This window comes from Morone saxatilis, unplaced genomic scaffold, assembly GCF_004916995.1.
Source record: "Morone saxatilis isolate NCDOM2014 unplaced genomic scaffold, NCSU_SB_2.0 Contig6, whole genome shotgun sequence".
NCBI classification, from domain to species: domain Eukaryota; kingdom Metazoa; phylum Chordata; class Actinopteri; family Moronidae; genus Morone; species Morone saxatilis.
The window spans coordinates 2339716-2355126 of NW_023340206.1; the positions used below are offsets into that span (position 1 = coordinate 2339716).

At 39.0% G+C, this 15411-nt stretch overlaps 1 protein-coding gene across 1 annotated transcript; it reads right to left on the minus strand.

The window, feature by feature from the left end:
* Positions 1–5176: 5176 nt before the first annotated feature.
* On the minus strand, positions 5177–10057 carry LOC118339772 (probable phospholipid-transporting ATPase IH). The gene is made up of 3 exons (XM_035677493.1): positions 9958–10057; positions 9656–9821; positions 5177–6262 (listed from the first exon to the last, which is right to left on the minus strand). The coding sequence occupies exons 2-3, from the start codon at positions 9797–9799 to the stop codon at positions 5981–5983; spliced, it is 426 nt and encodes a 141-aa protein (XP_035533386.1). The 5' UTR covers positions 9800–9821; positions 9958–10057; the 3' UTR covers positions 5177–5980.
* Between the last annotated feature and the right edge of the window lie 5354 nt (positions 10058–15411).

The following is a 15411-nucleotide window of genomic DNA, read 5'->3' on the forward strand; positions in this document are numbered from 1 at the left end:
TGCTACCAACCTAAGCAGTTCAAGATGAAGGAAGCCTAAATTGGTAGTGAAGAGGTTGTAAAGGACTTGGTTACACCTTAAATTACACCTCCCACCTCTCTATATATTTTCGAATCTATACTAAGTAATACACCATAAAAAGGAATTTAAGGTAGACACAGTGTATATTTATAGTTTAAGTTTGATGCTGGAGTTGATGAAATAGGCGGTAAAACATTAAGACTTTGGTTCTGCATTCCGTTTTAAAATGATTCAATGAGTCATTGCAATTTAGCAACTGAGAAAAGCCCCCCTGGGGAAAGTAAGAGAGGTCTGTGCAACCACAATGGAAACGCACAGCCACTTTTCACCATCTACTTTTCATATTTTTTTCCCCTCTTACCCAGATTTCACCTCTGACAGTCTTGCCCTAGATATTTCTCCATCCCTGTCAGACACACTAGCAGGTCTCATCGGCTGCCAGCTGTGGAGGAGAGGACGTGGAGATCAACGCAGATGAGAAGTGAAAAGGATGAAGAGAATCCAATCGATCCAAAACCTCCATCCTAATCTTGTTGACGTCCTCAGATGGTGCAGACGGCAGCCCTGAAGCAACTTTGGGGAACACATTAAATCTAAAAATTCTAATTCTCTTAACCATTTATTTATTTATATAGTGTCGTTAGAGACAGCGCAGAATATGTAAGCACGGGTTGGTCAGATGCACATGCTCAAACCTCTACTCGCGACCTATCCTTTTATTTGTATTTCATCAGCTTTAGGTATTTAGAAACTCTTCAGGTGCATTTGATTTATCAACTCAGATCTTTAAAGGCCCCAGAAAAGTCTGACACATCTGAAATACTTTACTGCATCCTTGTGGCTGCTGCGTGAAGTGCAGCTACAAATAATCACAGATGAGATTTAACTTCACATTATTGAAAACAAAAATCACATTGTTTTAGGTTTTTATATTTCCACTTCTGGCTTTTATTTCCAAGCAAATGTACAGTTGTTTACCGTTGATAGCTACAGAAATGTTGGCAAAAATCCACAAGTAAATCTTGATATGACTCTGTTAAAAACTGTATATAAAAAGACCCCAAAACTGTACATCAATTGACATAACTACATTTATATATTGTATATATATATATATATTTATGTATATACTGCATCTGAGCATACAGCAATTTATAGATACTGGTTGGTTATGAGAAATATAGACGCTATACAGTAATACATTGTAAAAGAGAAAGATAAACATTCTGTTCGAAGGCTGTCAGTTTAGGTGGTCTTGAAAGATCAGGACAGTGAGGACAAGAGTGATTGGTACAGTAAGACCTTAAATCCACCGTTAATGGCTTTGAAAGTTTCTACAGCAAAGTGTCAATCATCAGACAAGACGGATCAGTGCACGGGTGTAACTGAGCTAACACCACGGAAATCTCTTTTCTTTGAATCTTTAAAGCTATGCGCACATACATACATGTCCAGTGTTGCTTTGTCACAACTCAGTTCGGCTGTTCAAATACTCTTCTACATAAATAAGACACACATCAAATACTGTCTCCAGGAAGTAAAAAAAAAAAGAGAAGATACATACAAAAAGCACTACAGTAACTGTGGTTATTTTAATTTATTCATGTGGATTCCACAGTTTTCTGACTAATCTCCAGATAGACAGGAGGTACCTAACTATCTCTTGGACAGATGACCTCACATAGAGAAAGGGGCTATGGCAATAAGGATATTCTGATAATTCTCCAAAAGACAGAAGTCATTCATAAAGAGGTGATTCTATTTTATCCCACAGCAAAGGATTTGTGGATTACTTCGTGGGTAGAAAGAGCTCATTTCCAGTAACTGATTCTCGATTGTGATGGAGGGATTATACATCACATTTAATTCTAACACTTATGCACTACCACATGACTGGTGCTCTGAGGCCACATTTGTCACAATGGGTCATTTACACGCAAGGCAATATTTCAATTTTAGTTTGATTATACTGATCAGAGTAGGTAATCGCTGCGTTAATTCATTCTCTGAGCAAATTGTGGTCATACATACACACATACATACATAATTAATGGATACCGGCTCATTAAAGAGTTATGAACCATCAGCCACCTCTGACGGGACCAACGTGTCTGTCTGCACTCAGATACTGAACATTAGGTTGTTGTTGTTTTTTTATCTGGGGGTATTTTACTCTGATTTTTGTCTCATTACTTATGGATTTGGATGGGAAAACATGGTCAAATTACAAAATGCTGTATACTGGCACAGTTTTGGTTGAAAAACGTCTCCCTTCAAGAACCTGTATCTGTCAAAAACTCATTTGGTTTCAGACACTAAGTAGGAGATTGATTAATGTTCTTAATGACTCTGAATGTAAAGGGTCAGTTCACTCAAATTACAGAATAAAACATACAGTATTTTCTCACTCACTTGCAGACAGTTTTGGTTTTATTTTCCCAGGTTGTGAGTGTTATTATATATTATAGATATTATGTTGTTTCCATAGGGACTATTTCTTTTTTCTTTTGTAATTTGGGTGAAGTGACCCTTTAATATGCAAATCAGAGAATGTACCACAGAGTCCAACAGTATACGAACCCCTTTGCTTTACCGCCTTAATATTCTATATAAATATTGCAGTAGAAAACCAGAATATTGAGAAGCGAATCAGACACGTTTAAATAAAAGGAAACATACGCAGAATATTAAAGACAATCTCACTTTGTAACTTTGAGCTCTTCAAGTTTTCTATCTCATTAAACATCACATCCGACTGATATCTTTCCAGTGTGCTCTGACCACTGAGTGAGACCTTCACTCTTGTTGTGGTAAAAGGGGAATTTTACACATGATATAGAAAACAGTAAAAAATAACAGTTGAGAGACAGATGCCCCCCAGGACAGAATATATAAAACATTCAGAATAAAAACAATAAAAAACAGATATTAAACATAAGTTGTTGAATGTTTTGGTGCAAGAAGTAATTCATTTGTTCATCGATTGTGTATCAGTAGTATTTCAGTGCTGTGTTTGTTCTGATTAAGTCTTCATGGACAGTATAACCCGCGGAAAACTAATTTTTACATTCATCTTTTCACTCACTTATCCGTTCTCTCAGTCACTCCCTAGCCGTGCACCCATACATCCATCACCTGCAGTGCTTTCGTATGATCCAAATGCCTAATATTAGCCGTAAATTTACCATAAATTGAGAAAACATAGCTTGGCAGAGACAGAGAAACTACCACAAGGCACCTAATGTAAAGCAGCTAAAAGTATCTAGCAGCAACAAGGCTTTGGTTCATAGAAGTACTGTTACAAGTGGAGTACAAAACATCTTCTCTATTCCGTCTCACAATAATTTATTGATGGATTGATGTATGGATGGATGTATGGATGGGGGAATGGCCGAGAAGACGCAGAAGGGAACAGACGAGGGGAAGATGATGACGACCAGACGGGTGGAGGCGGCTCCGACAGAGGTAGGAAAACTTCCAGGTCAGTATCACTTCACCAGAGTGAGAATGAGAGGAAGACAGAGGAGAGAGACAGCTACAAAGAAGGACAGAGAGGATAAGTGTTGAAACAGAATCCAAAGACTGCACTGCAGAGGCCTTTTTTTTTTAAAAGGCATTTACACGGAGCTATTAGATGCTGACCTGCAAACTAAAATATCTTACAAATATATTCTGTTGACACCATTAGGAGAAAAACATCTGTGACATGAATGGGTATGCATGTCTGACACCCAAATTTCCTTTGGGCACATACACTTTTTTATTCATAAAAATAATTTTGTTTTCGGCAGACTTTCCTTATTTTACTGATCCGTTAGGTGATGAACCAGTTTATAACTTTGAACACACCGCAAGGTACAGAGGTGTGTTTTTTTACCTACTGACAGAGCCAAAGCAAGCAGTTTCCCTGCATTCCCAATCTTTATGCTAAGCTAAACTAACCAGCTTCTGGCTCCAGCTCCCTATTTATCCATGCAGACATGAGAGTGGTATCGATCTAGAGTCATCATTTCTGGTGAGACTTGAATGGACACGTATCTGTGCTCTCATCAAAAAATGACTTTACGTGAAATGATTGAATCTCTTCAAAACTGTGTGTATTTAAGGCATCACGTATTTTGGGGCAGATGATAGAATCGTATTGTTGTGTTGTGATTATCTCAGTAAGGATAGGTTTTGTATGTTCATTTTTAAGGTGCTTTGAGAAAAAGTGAACGCAAGTAAGCTAAAATAGTATCAGCTGCATTGGAGCTGCATTTTTCTACCATCCTATTAATGACATTCATTATTTATTTTCATACTCTTTCTAGTGGCCACTTTCATTTAAATTGTTTCACAGAACCACGAGTGTGTACATTGACACATTGCACTACAGTATATCTATCAGCTGTTAAAAGGACGCCATATTGTCTTTCTGTTTCTTTGGTAAATGGTCTCTGTGGAGGATAATGTGATATACAAGGTGACATTAAGGCATTAAGAAATAGCAAGGCAGTCATCACATAACTATTTCTACTGGACTCTATCACTAGAACATGCCATAAAAACTGATTAGTCTCTGCATATGGCATTGTGGATAAATATAAGATGAAGGTCTACAGTTAAATTGCTTTAAAGACAAAAAGACAAAAGGAGATTCTGCAGAGATGAATACAACGTACACACAATAACACAACTGCTAGCTATCAGCACACACACACACACACACACATCTATCCCACCAAACACTACATTACCTAGAAAGCTTAAAGGTTCCATATGTAAGATTCTAAAGCATTTTATGTAATCACATTTTACTGCCAACGTATGGGCGGCCAGCGGTGGATAACATTATTCATGTAATGCAGCTGGCTGGCTGGCTAACCATAGCTTGCTTGCTAACGTTATTGCTAGCAAAATACTATCTGAACTCCTGGCTGATGCTCGCTCGTGCCTACAAGACTGTACGGAGTGCCTGCACCAGCAATAGAACACTGCGGTTCACTTAACAGCCACTGGTGTCACTATTAAAACCAGTTTTCAGAAAGTTTACATATAAACCTTTAAGTGTTGGATGTGGAGCTAAAGTTGTCTATTTTTTCTTTTAGATTTCATATACAATGGGACTTAAAAGTATAAAAAAAAAAAAAAAAAAAAAAAAAAAAAGACCATCTGGGTCCACTTGTCCAACACTTCACTGCTCTACTACACCCCTCCTTACAATGTTGTTCGATCTCAGAGAGTCCTAGGGAGTGTTTCGAGATAATAGGTTCGCACACAGGCAACACCAGTTAGTCCTAAAGAGAGGCGGAACAAACAGACAGACAGAAAAGAAAGAAAGAGGGATGGTAGGAATGAAGAAAAGAACATGCTTGGTCAGAGAAAGCTCGAGCTGGCTTAAGTACTGTTACTGTCTTCATCATCATCAACATAATCAGCAGCAGCAGCACACAACACGTCATGATTATCGGCATTTTTTTAAAAAGTCATATAAATCCTATGAACTGGAGTAAAGTACACTTCAGCTGCCAGCTATCAAAGGCAGGCAGACATAAAGGGCCAGTGCACATACTTTCAGTGTGACACAATATAGTTTAAGAAATCAAAGAGTCTGTTTGTTGTGACATCAATACACTGAGCCCTTTGCACGGTGTAGTGGCGAGCGAGGCCCTGTGGATGGAGTCCTTTTCCAGAGCCGTCCCATAGTACTTTGTGCCATACTTGGCTGCTGACTTGGGAACAGTTGTGAAGGTCACTTTCGTTGTAATCCCTTCCAGATGGATTAAAGATATCTAACATTATTTGACTCCCAGCTCAGTAACTTAAATAAAGGAGTTTAAGTTACTTTTGTGTAACTTTCCAGCTCTGCTAGTAGCGACCTGGTCAGCTCTGCAAAACATTAGAATTACTGCTTTGTTCAGTTCAACTCCAAGTTGTATCTAATATTAGAAAATAAGAACAGGAACTGGACAGAAATAAATTAGACCGAGGTCTCTGGCCCCGCCTCACTGTAGGTGTGTCCCTGCTTTGAGTGGCGGGAGCCGTCGGCAAATCGGAGGAGGGGGGTGAAGGTGCAGTAGTCTGGCGTATTTTGCCAGCGTGTGAACATGATTTTCTTGCTAAAGGGTTCAGACCTTCGAGGGTTCGGGGCGTTCCTTTGGGTGCCCGAGCCTCGCCGGTGGCTGTCGGCCTTTGATGGGGCGTGGAGAGACGCCAGGGGGGTGAACTCGGACAGCTGGCCCTTGTAGAGTTTATCAGCGTTCTGTATGTGTGTAAGGAGGGAGGAGGAAAGGGAGAAAGGGAGAGTAAAAACAGAGAAGGAGACTGTTACTGTACTGGTACTGTAGAGGGATCTCAGGAACAGGTGGAGGAGACATTGTTATTGCAGCTGGCCAGAATTCTAACTGACTGAAGCTACAGTAACATTAATAACACACTGGAGGCAGGAAGTGTCATTTATTGGTACCAATAAATGACACTTGCTGCCTCCAGTGTGTTATAAAAGGTATAAAAGGTTGATGATTTCGATGTAATTTGTTGGTTTTGAAGGCAGACTGATCACTTAATACCTCTGATTAATCTGATTGACTTTATGTTTAAATTTGTGTTTAAGATAATGTCTGCTCCTTGATTTATTCAATACTGATAATAATAATAACTAATAGCTGCTTATAACTGCAGGAGCAGCTGCAGTTTGTTCAGATGCAGATGTTTTGGAATAGAGATTAGAGCAGTGGTTCTCAAGCTGGGGTCCGTGGATGCCCAGGAGTCCTTGAAGGGGTTCCAGCCATCAAATACGGGTCCAGTCTCAGGGATCCCAGTTTCATAAAATTGAGTTCTTCCGTAAGATGATGTGTATCAATTTGGGGGTCCTTGACATCAAACAGATTGAGAACCACCGGAGCTTCAACTAAAGGGAGGTTATGGCTGAATGAACCTGTAACCTGAACCTGGACACAATTCTGCCTTACCAGACAATCCAATTGTTTACATAATCTAATTAATAAAGTATTGCACTGCTTTTAATCTAATTGGCCAGCTGTGATGATAATGTCCCGTCCACTCTGTCCAGACACAAACGATGCAACCCAAGCAAAGAAAATATGTAGATGAATACATAACGCCATACAACAACATAAAATTAACCAAAACCGTGCAAATAGACACAAGACCAATATACATGCATGGGTGTTCGACAGTCCCACTGTGAGTAAAGTCTTTTGGCTCTGCAGCAATGCTGAAAGGTGTCAGTAGAGAGCGCCAGAGCTCCATGTAAAGAATCCCCCAACAGGCTCAGAGTGCTTTATACTTTAGATACCTGGACAATGTTTAGATCATCCAACTTTCTAAAACCCTCAAAACACACACACACACACAACACACAACACACACACACACACAAACAAGTATATAACCCATGTGTTAGTCAGGTACAAATCTCAAAAGTCCAATCTGTGAAACCACACACCACGGCAAAGTAAACCCCGTCGCCGCTGGATGTTAACATCACCCACCATAACCCAGTCCAACCATTACATACACACACACACACACGGTGGCAGGGGTGTGTGTTTACGTGATGAAGCCCCTCTATCGTTTCTGTGTCAGCCTACTCCATCTAGTAAGGCAGTCAGATAGCAACTTCCGTAGCCAGGCCCTCTCAAACTCGTTTATTTTGACCACACGCTGTTGGACACACGCCAAACACACACACACACACACACACACAACACACACACACCAATCAGAGACAAACACATGGGTCTACCATCATACACGTTAAAATACACACAGTTCTAACCTCAGTGTCACAAAAGAAAAACACTTCACACACACGCTGCATTTACACTGCAGGCAGCCTGTGTAAATCCAGGTGGCATGCAATCAGTTTTTGACGGAAAACAGTTACTTCATGCAAAACAGTGGTAGGGAGAGAGTGACAGGATACACAAAAGGAAAAAAAAAACAGAGAAAGAGGAATTCTATACTAGTTGACAGGAGGAAAGGCAGAGGGTCACCTCTAGGAGGGCTGGGTTAGAAACTGATTCTGCTGGAAGTCTGAGACAGCATAAAGATGGTGGAGGGCTCGGAGGCAAGGCACCGACGCTTAGTCTGCCACAGAGGAGAAGAAGGGAGGAGAATAGGGGAAGAGGAGGAGGAGGAGGAGGAAGGAAGAGCCAGGAGGTCAGAGGGAGGAGTGGACAGGGAGAGGGAAGAGTAAAGGTTTGACAATCAATCAGATCGTTCAAAATTATCAACCTGAGCGATTGATATCGGTATAAGGTAAAGGTTCACATTCACAGACAGGAGAAGATAAAGTGTGTCTCTGAGGGAAATATCAGACAGGTTTCAGGAAGTTGGTTATTAGCGCACCACAACCACAGTTCTGAGGAAGGTTAAGGGGGAGGAGCAGTTTAGGACATAAAGGAAGAAATATAGAAGACCTCACTGCAAACAGTTTGAAAACAAACAACATTTAACAGGCTGCTACATATATTTGTCCACACTGACTGATGATCTCAGTGAAACCATGAGAGACTGGTCTAACAACAGCAGCTACATCCAACCATCAGATACAGTGTAATAATACAGGCTCGGTGGAAAGTACCTAGCTCTCCATGTACTGCACCTGCACCTAAAATAGCTCACATGTGACTAGATCCCAGAGCCTGGGATGGTAAACATTTATTCACGATTTCTGTTTTGTTGACTACTGAATCCTACAGCATTTCTAATGACTGCCTTTTGTTATTTCACTGTTCAGACATCCAATCATATCATTCTGCAGCCAAGATTAGTTGATGCCTGATCAACTTTAGCTGTAACACCAGGTGCTAAAATCTCATTTTTCACTTGGACATGTCATGTGCTGAACTGAATAGAACGATTTTAAATGAACATTTCGTTTTTATGATCGGTTTAACGTGCTGATGAACAGCCTGCTGCCATCTCAAATCACTGCACATTGTTTACTTTTATTTTGCAAGCTGCACAACTCTCCTTGTTCTTATATATTGTTTCATAAAGTGTTTTTGAAACTCAACTGCTAACAATTCCTATTATGTCATTACTAACAAAACATACTGTTCATAGCAGAATACCCGCTCCCAGCACAGTGAAGAGGAGTGTAGAGGAGAGAGATATCAGCTATGATTGCTGCATTTTCAACCCTATATTAATAAAATATCTTGAGTTTTAGTTGCTAAAAATACATTCCATATCTCTATTGTACTTCTTCTGATTTAGAAATAAAAAGCACTGCACACAGACAGAACGAGGCTTACTGACTTACATCCAGCAGAGCGGGGACGTAGCCAAAGTCAGAATACATCTGCTGACCCACAGTCATCAGTTAGACACACTGTATTATCACAGTTAATGTACAGCATTATATGTTTATCTGTAAAGCTGTAAACAGATACTGATAATGATTTAGATCCCTTTCAGTTCAGCAAATGTTACTCAAAATCCTCTCAACCGTGGTCTTTTTTTAATACAGTTACAGTACAAGTACAATTATTACAAAATAATTTCATTAATCTAACAAATAGGAAAAATTCTCCACTTTAATACAATCATAGATACAATTCTTAGTTATTTCCCAGCTGGTTGGTGGTAAGTACATACTCAGCGATATGTATGTGTATGCACTCACCTGTATGCGTTCAGTTGTTGTGGGCCACATCGCCCTACAGATAACCTTCTTCACCACATCTGGCAGCAGACTGGCTGTTATCAGAAGGATTATGCTGAGCCAGGCCGGACCACTGGACAACATCTGCATGAACACATAGTACATCCTCTGGTAGTTGAGGAAGGGCCTGGAGGAGAGGAGGAGAGAAAAAAATATATCCTTCTTTAAGTTTTTAGGTTTTACATAAAAATCTAAAAACTCAAAACATTATCTGAGCACATTATAAACAAAAATGTAAAAATCATCTTTTTTTCAGAGCTTACCAGATGATTCCACCCCACAGCAGAGAGAAGACCACAAAGAAAATCAGCGAGCCCCAGATGACGAAATGGTTGATCCAAGTCCAGTAATGAGTATCTAGAGCCAACTACAGAGGAAGGTTGAGAGATGAGAGGAGAGACCTGTCAACCTGTCAAATTTCTTACTTTTATTGATACCGTCAAAGCTTAATACAGCTTCCCGCTTCAGCGCTGCCTCTGCCGATGAGCACTGTGCTGGTTGTTGTGTGTGTGTGTTCTGGTGTGCGTGCTGTGTGTGTTGTGTGTGGTTGTGTGTGTGGTGTGTGTGTTACTTTTGGAATGTGTAAGCAGTAATACAAGCAACAGTGAAAGCCAGCGCTCCCAAATGTTCCAGTTTCCAAACATCTGCAGGGGCAAAGTGACAACAGATGTGGTTAGTGACACATTACAAATTACAAAGATTCAGTCCAGTAAAATTCACGCTGAATGCCATTCATACTGTCTCAACGCTAAGTATAAAAAGTATTTTTTATTTTTTTGCAGCTTTTACAATGTCACATAACCAGATGGAAATGTAACAGATTCTAAGCAAATGTGTAATTGAATATCTGTGTCATAAAACAGTGTTTAAATGCTTAAACACCTTCTATACACCTGGCAATAATCTGTTACATTTCAAGAGCGAATGCACTTATTTGAGATCATTCATATCAGCATAGAGGCCTGGTGTTAATGATGCACAGAGATAAACTGAAGTGCAAATTCAATAAGGAATCAATCAATCCAACAGATGGCAGGGTGCTCAGACAGCAACATCCAGGTGAAGAATAGATTAGCAGATGGCTGATGGATGGGAAACGGGTGAGGTGACAAGAAGAAGTGATGTGCATTTCAACCTGATAGGAAAACATTTTAAATGCGCTACATGTGCCATCTATGAACCAAAAAATAGCAATTAGTCATGTATCGAATATGAAACTTTAAGGGATAGTTCACCCCAAAATCAAAAATACATATTTTTCCTCTTACCCGTAGTGCCATTTATCCATCTAGATTGTTTTGGTGTGAGTTGTTGAGTTTTGGACATATGCTCAAAGAAACTAGTAACAAGAAACTGTGTGGTTTATCTCGAGTTCCTTCTGGTTCCATTATATTGGAGAGAAGGCAGACATCTCAAACTCTGCAACTCACACTAAAACAAACAATCTAATAGATAAACAGTGCAACAAGTGAGGGGAAAATGATCCATTTTTGATTTTGGGGTAAACTGTCCCTTTAAAGACCGCTAACATGAAGCAGGACAGTGTCTCTACTGCAGTTCACAGTGTGTGTCATTAGGCAAGATTTCGGAAAATGATTTAAAGGCACTCTGCTCTTTGTGACTGAAGGCTACAGGGTTTATGGTAAATGCCATCTTTTATTAACTCTAATCATTAATGACATTACTTCAGAATGCTCATGACATAAGACAGCTCATACTGCTAGAAATCACCTTCATCAGTCATCATATCTTATTATACCAAGGTGTCATATTAACAGTTGATTATTTGCCAAAATCAAACCCATTAACCCCAATTTAATGTCATAACTCTGCCATTTGGACTTTGCACTCGCTTCTAACATGCAAGAATGATTATAATAAATTTCAAACATTTCTATTTTTCAAACTGGTAAATCCAACGGAAAGACTAATATAAGGAATAAGAACATAAAGAAAAGCATTAAAACATAAGAAAATTAAGCTTTTCAGAAGGTCACCTAAATATATGGTGGTTGTTACGTTGATGTAATCGGGGCAAATGAAATGATGCCTCATATTAGACATAGTTTTTAAGCCCAGACTTTGGTCTTTTGGTCAGTGTTATCAGCTATCCCAAGTGCAAAGACAAAGTCAACGGCCTCAAAATGTTTGATCTAATACAATTAAATTGTTTACATAGCCGGTCTGGCCTGTAAACTGTTAAACTGTTAAATGTTCTAGTCAGCTGATTGGTGAGTCACAGTTTAACCCAGAATCCCTGTACAGCAGACAGTTACAGCGGATAACCAGCTCGATCTTAAATGTTGACTTGCACCCTTTGCACAGTGAATTTCAGCTTCTTCCTTCTGGACGGTGGTTTATTGGCCTTAAGATGTAGAACAAAGCGCTATAAAAATAGTTATGTTTCAGCAGCGATCATTCAGATCAACAAGTTATAATATGGCACAGAGTTTTTATTTTTTATTTGTATTATTTTTAGCTATTTTGTACCCATTTTAATCTAAGTGGTTATTTATCTTAATGGGTTTTTTCTAATGGCCGATTCATAGAGCCTGGAGCACTTTTACATTTACATTTATCTGTACCATGTTTGTATTTAGACATGTTTGTCTGTTGTCTGAGTTGTTTGTTGCTTTTATATTTTGTCAAGAGGAATGTCTTGTTTTATTACTGCAAACCAAATCTACCTTTGGGTACAAAACAAAAAAGTAACCTTGAACTTGAACCCTGGCCATGCGTGCAGCTGTACAGCTGTGAAGAGCGACTGAAACTGAATTAAAGTCGTTAAATATTGGAACAGTGGAAAGACAAAAAGACGTTTTTTATGAGTTTTATTATATTTCTGTCCACTTTGAATGTATGAACTTTGAAGTTACTTAGTTAGTGGACGTACTTTGACGGCTGCAATTGTTCCCAAGGACTACCTAATGTTACATGGCTGCCATAGCACCTTATTTGCAGCTATTTTCTTATTTAAGTTAGTAAAAGAGGTTTTTTATTGACCAACCAGAGTTGGTGATTGTTGAAGACTCTGGAAGAACTAACAAAGACTGTTTTGGTAAGTTTTATTTTGTTTCAGTCCAGTTTTAGGTGTGTTTAAGATTATCTGCTTGCTAAAATGACTGTTTTTGTCAATGGAGTCTTGTTTGTACATCTATAAATGAATAGTGGCACTTGATAATGGAGTTTGGCCCATCTAACAGGACCTTTCCAAAATTTGTCGTACTCAGTTTCTCTAATGTATAATCTACTATAATAAGCATTCATTCTAAATCACTTGGCAGCACAGAACATCTTTTACAATACTAACCTGTTATTGAAAGACTGTTTTTATTGTTCTGGTGTTTTTCTATGCAGCTGTCTACATACGCAGATGCACTTAATTCACATTTTACTTTCTATACAAATAGAAAAAGCTTCAAATTCATTCAAATCAACTTCTTTGCATGCCATTTAGACTCCAATTATTTCTTCACAAATAAGCCTATAAATAGTCCTAATGGCTCAGAGAGTGGCCACAAATGTGACAATGTTCTTCTGCTCTAAAAGGAGCACCATCAACTGAAAGAGAATTAGATTAGAAAGATGACTAAATGTCTCAAATGTCAGTTAATGGAAGTAGTAGTGCGACTCAGTTTCTATATATCTGTTTTTACCCTGCTTTTAACCGAAGAAGTTGTAACACACACAATGCTTACACACAATAGTTAAGGATTGTGATCACTATAGGAGCATGGTGCAAGCAAAAGGCAGGTCACTACACAAAAGTCTACAGTTGATGTGTCTACAGCAAGCGCTAAGGGCTGCACATGAGATGAACCAATGATGGGTGATTTGGTGGCATCAGGCTGTGTGATGGGACGTAACAGGAAGTTGGAAACTGAAACTAGGGAGAGATGACAGAGAGACAGGGACAGGCTTACCATCTGTGTGTTGGTTGTCATTAGCTGGGAGGAGAAAAGAGAAGCAAAAAGTAAAAGCAACACAAAGGTAAGAGGAGAGGAAGAAGAAGAGGAGAAGGCCAGAAGAAGAAAATCATAAAAAAATAAACAACAGTATTGTGGCTGGAGAAGAATAAAAATTCAATGCATAAAAAAAAAGTGAAATCAAGCAACCCAACACAGTCCAAAAGGTTTCTAGGAGAGTAACGCTGTTTGAAAATGAAAGGAAACAAATAGAGAAACACAGAGGAAGATGGTGGAAAACCCCGCCATGCTGTCGTGGCTTGGATGTGAATGGGAGAACGTCTATCAACTTTTAAAGTACACACATTATGCACTCCACCAAAATGTAGTTCCTTTTTTTTTTTATAAATGCATATGAAGGTTATTCTGTCGATTGAGGGGCTGGACATGTACTACACTTTTTAACGTCACGTGTTGCACATTTGTTGTGAAAATAAACTCCCGGCATCTTTCTCACTCTAAATTTTATTTACCAACCAACAAGACCACCTTCAGTTTTGAGTTACAAAAAAAAACAAAAACAAAAAAAGTCTGTCTCAGATGTTTCATATTAAGAATCCACTCGGAGTCTATCAATTAAAGCTTATTCCCCACCTTTTTTATTACCCAGGTTCAATGTGTATTAACTGTAGCAAGGTTTTAAGCCACAAAGAAAAAATATTCTTGGTTAATGATCATTAATGCACTTAAAACATTCCAAAAAGACAAATGAAAGCAGGAAATTACAGATGCTTTTCACAGAGAACAGCATCATGATAGGCATGAGCCGAGAATGTACAAACTCACAGATTATAACAGGAAATCAAAAACAAAGGCGTTCAGTCGAAGTATGCAGCCGGCAGTTTAATCTAGATCTAAATGTCCAACATCCATGGTTTTCTGTTATTACTGTATATGTGCTACTTTACCATTTTAAATAGCCTGGAAACTGGAAATAGCCTCATTAAGCAGACTGTGGATATTTGTTGTCAATAAAAAATTAAATAAAAGGGGGCTGTCATAGAAACATGGAGGTTACCTGTCCGTTGCTGGTGAAGGTGGTGTTGTCAAACAGGAAGTAAGCACCGAAGAACATCACGATGGCGTCGTACACGCCTAGGACAGTCCAATATATGAAAGTGGGCCACCGTAGCAAAGAGTTCTTAGCAATGTCTCTGTAAAGACAGATACAAAATCACTGACCACCTCCCGTTCGACTGATTACACATTATCTGATCAATACTACATTAGCTGCCTTTGGGAGGACCTTAACCAGAAACGATCGTAATGAGATATTTTCATTTGATTTAGCATAACATTCATATGGAATAATACATGAATACAGCACTGATATAGATGTCTTATGAACACTAAAATACTACATGACCTGAGACCATTTGTGTAGTCTTCAGAAGTCTCATTGTTTGTGACAAAAGACGATATATGCAGTGTGATACATTACCCACAATACAGCAGAATCCCCAATGAGTGAAATCAAGTCATTTTGGGCTCTAAAAAGCCTTTCAGTGATAAGGTAGGTGGAAGTGGAAAACTGCATTTTATGGGTTGTATTAGCCCTTTGAAGTTATTTCAACAGGTGAAAGTTAGTGGGTGAGCAATAATCTTTTAAATATAATCAAATCATTTTGACCATTTGTACCTACAATCACACTAGCACTGATTCATCGGCCTGAGAAAACAAGTTGTTCACACACACACAGACACACACACACAGAGAGACACACACACACAGAGAGACACACACACACACAG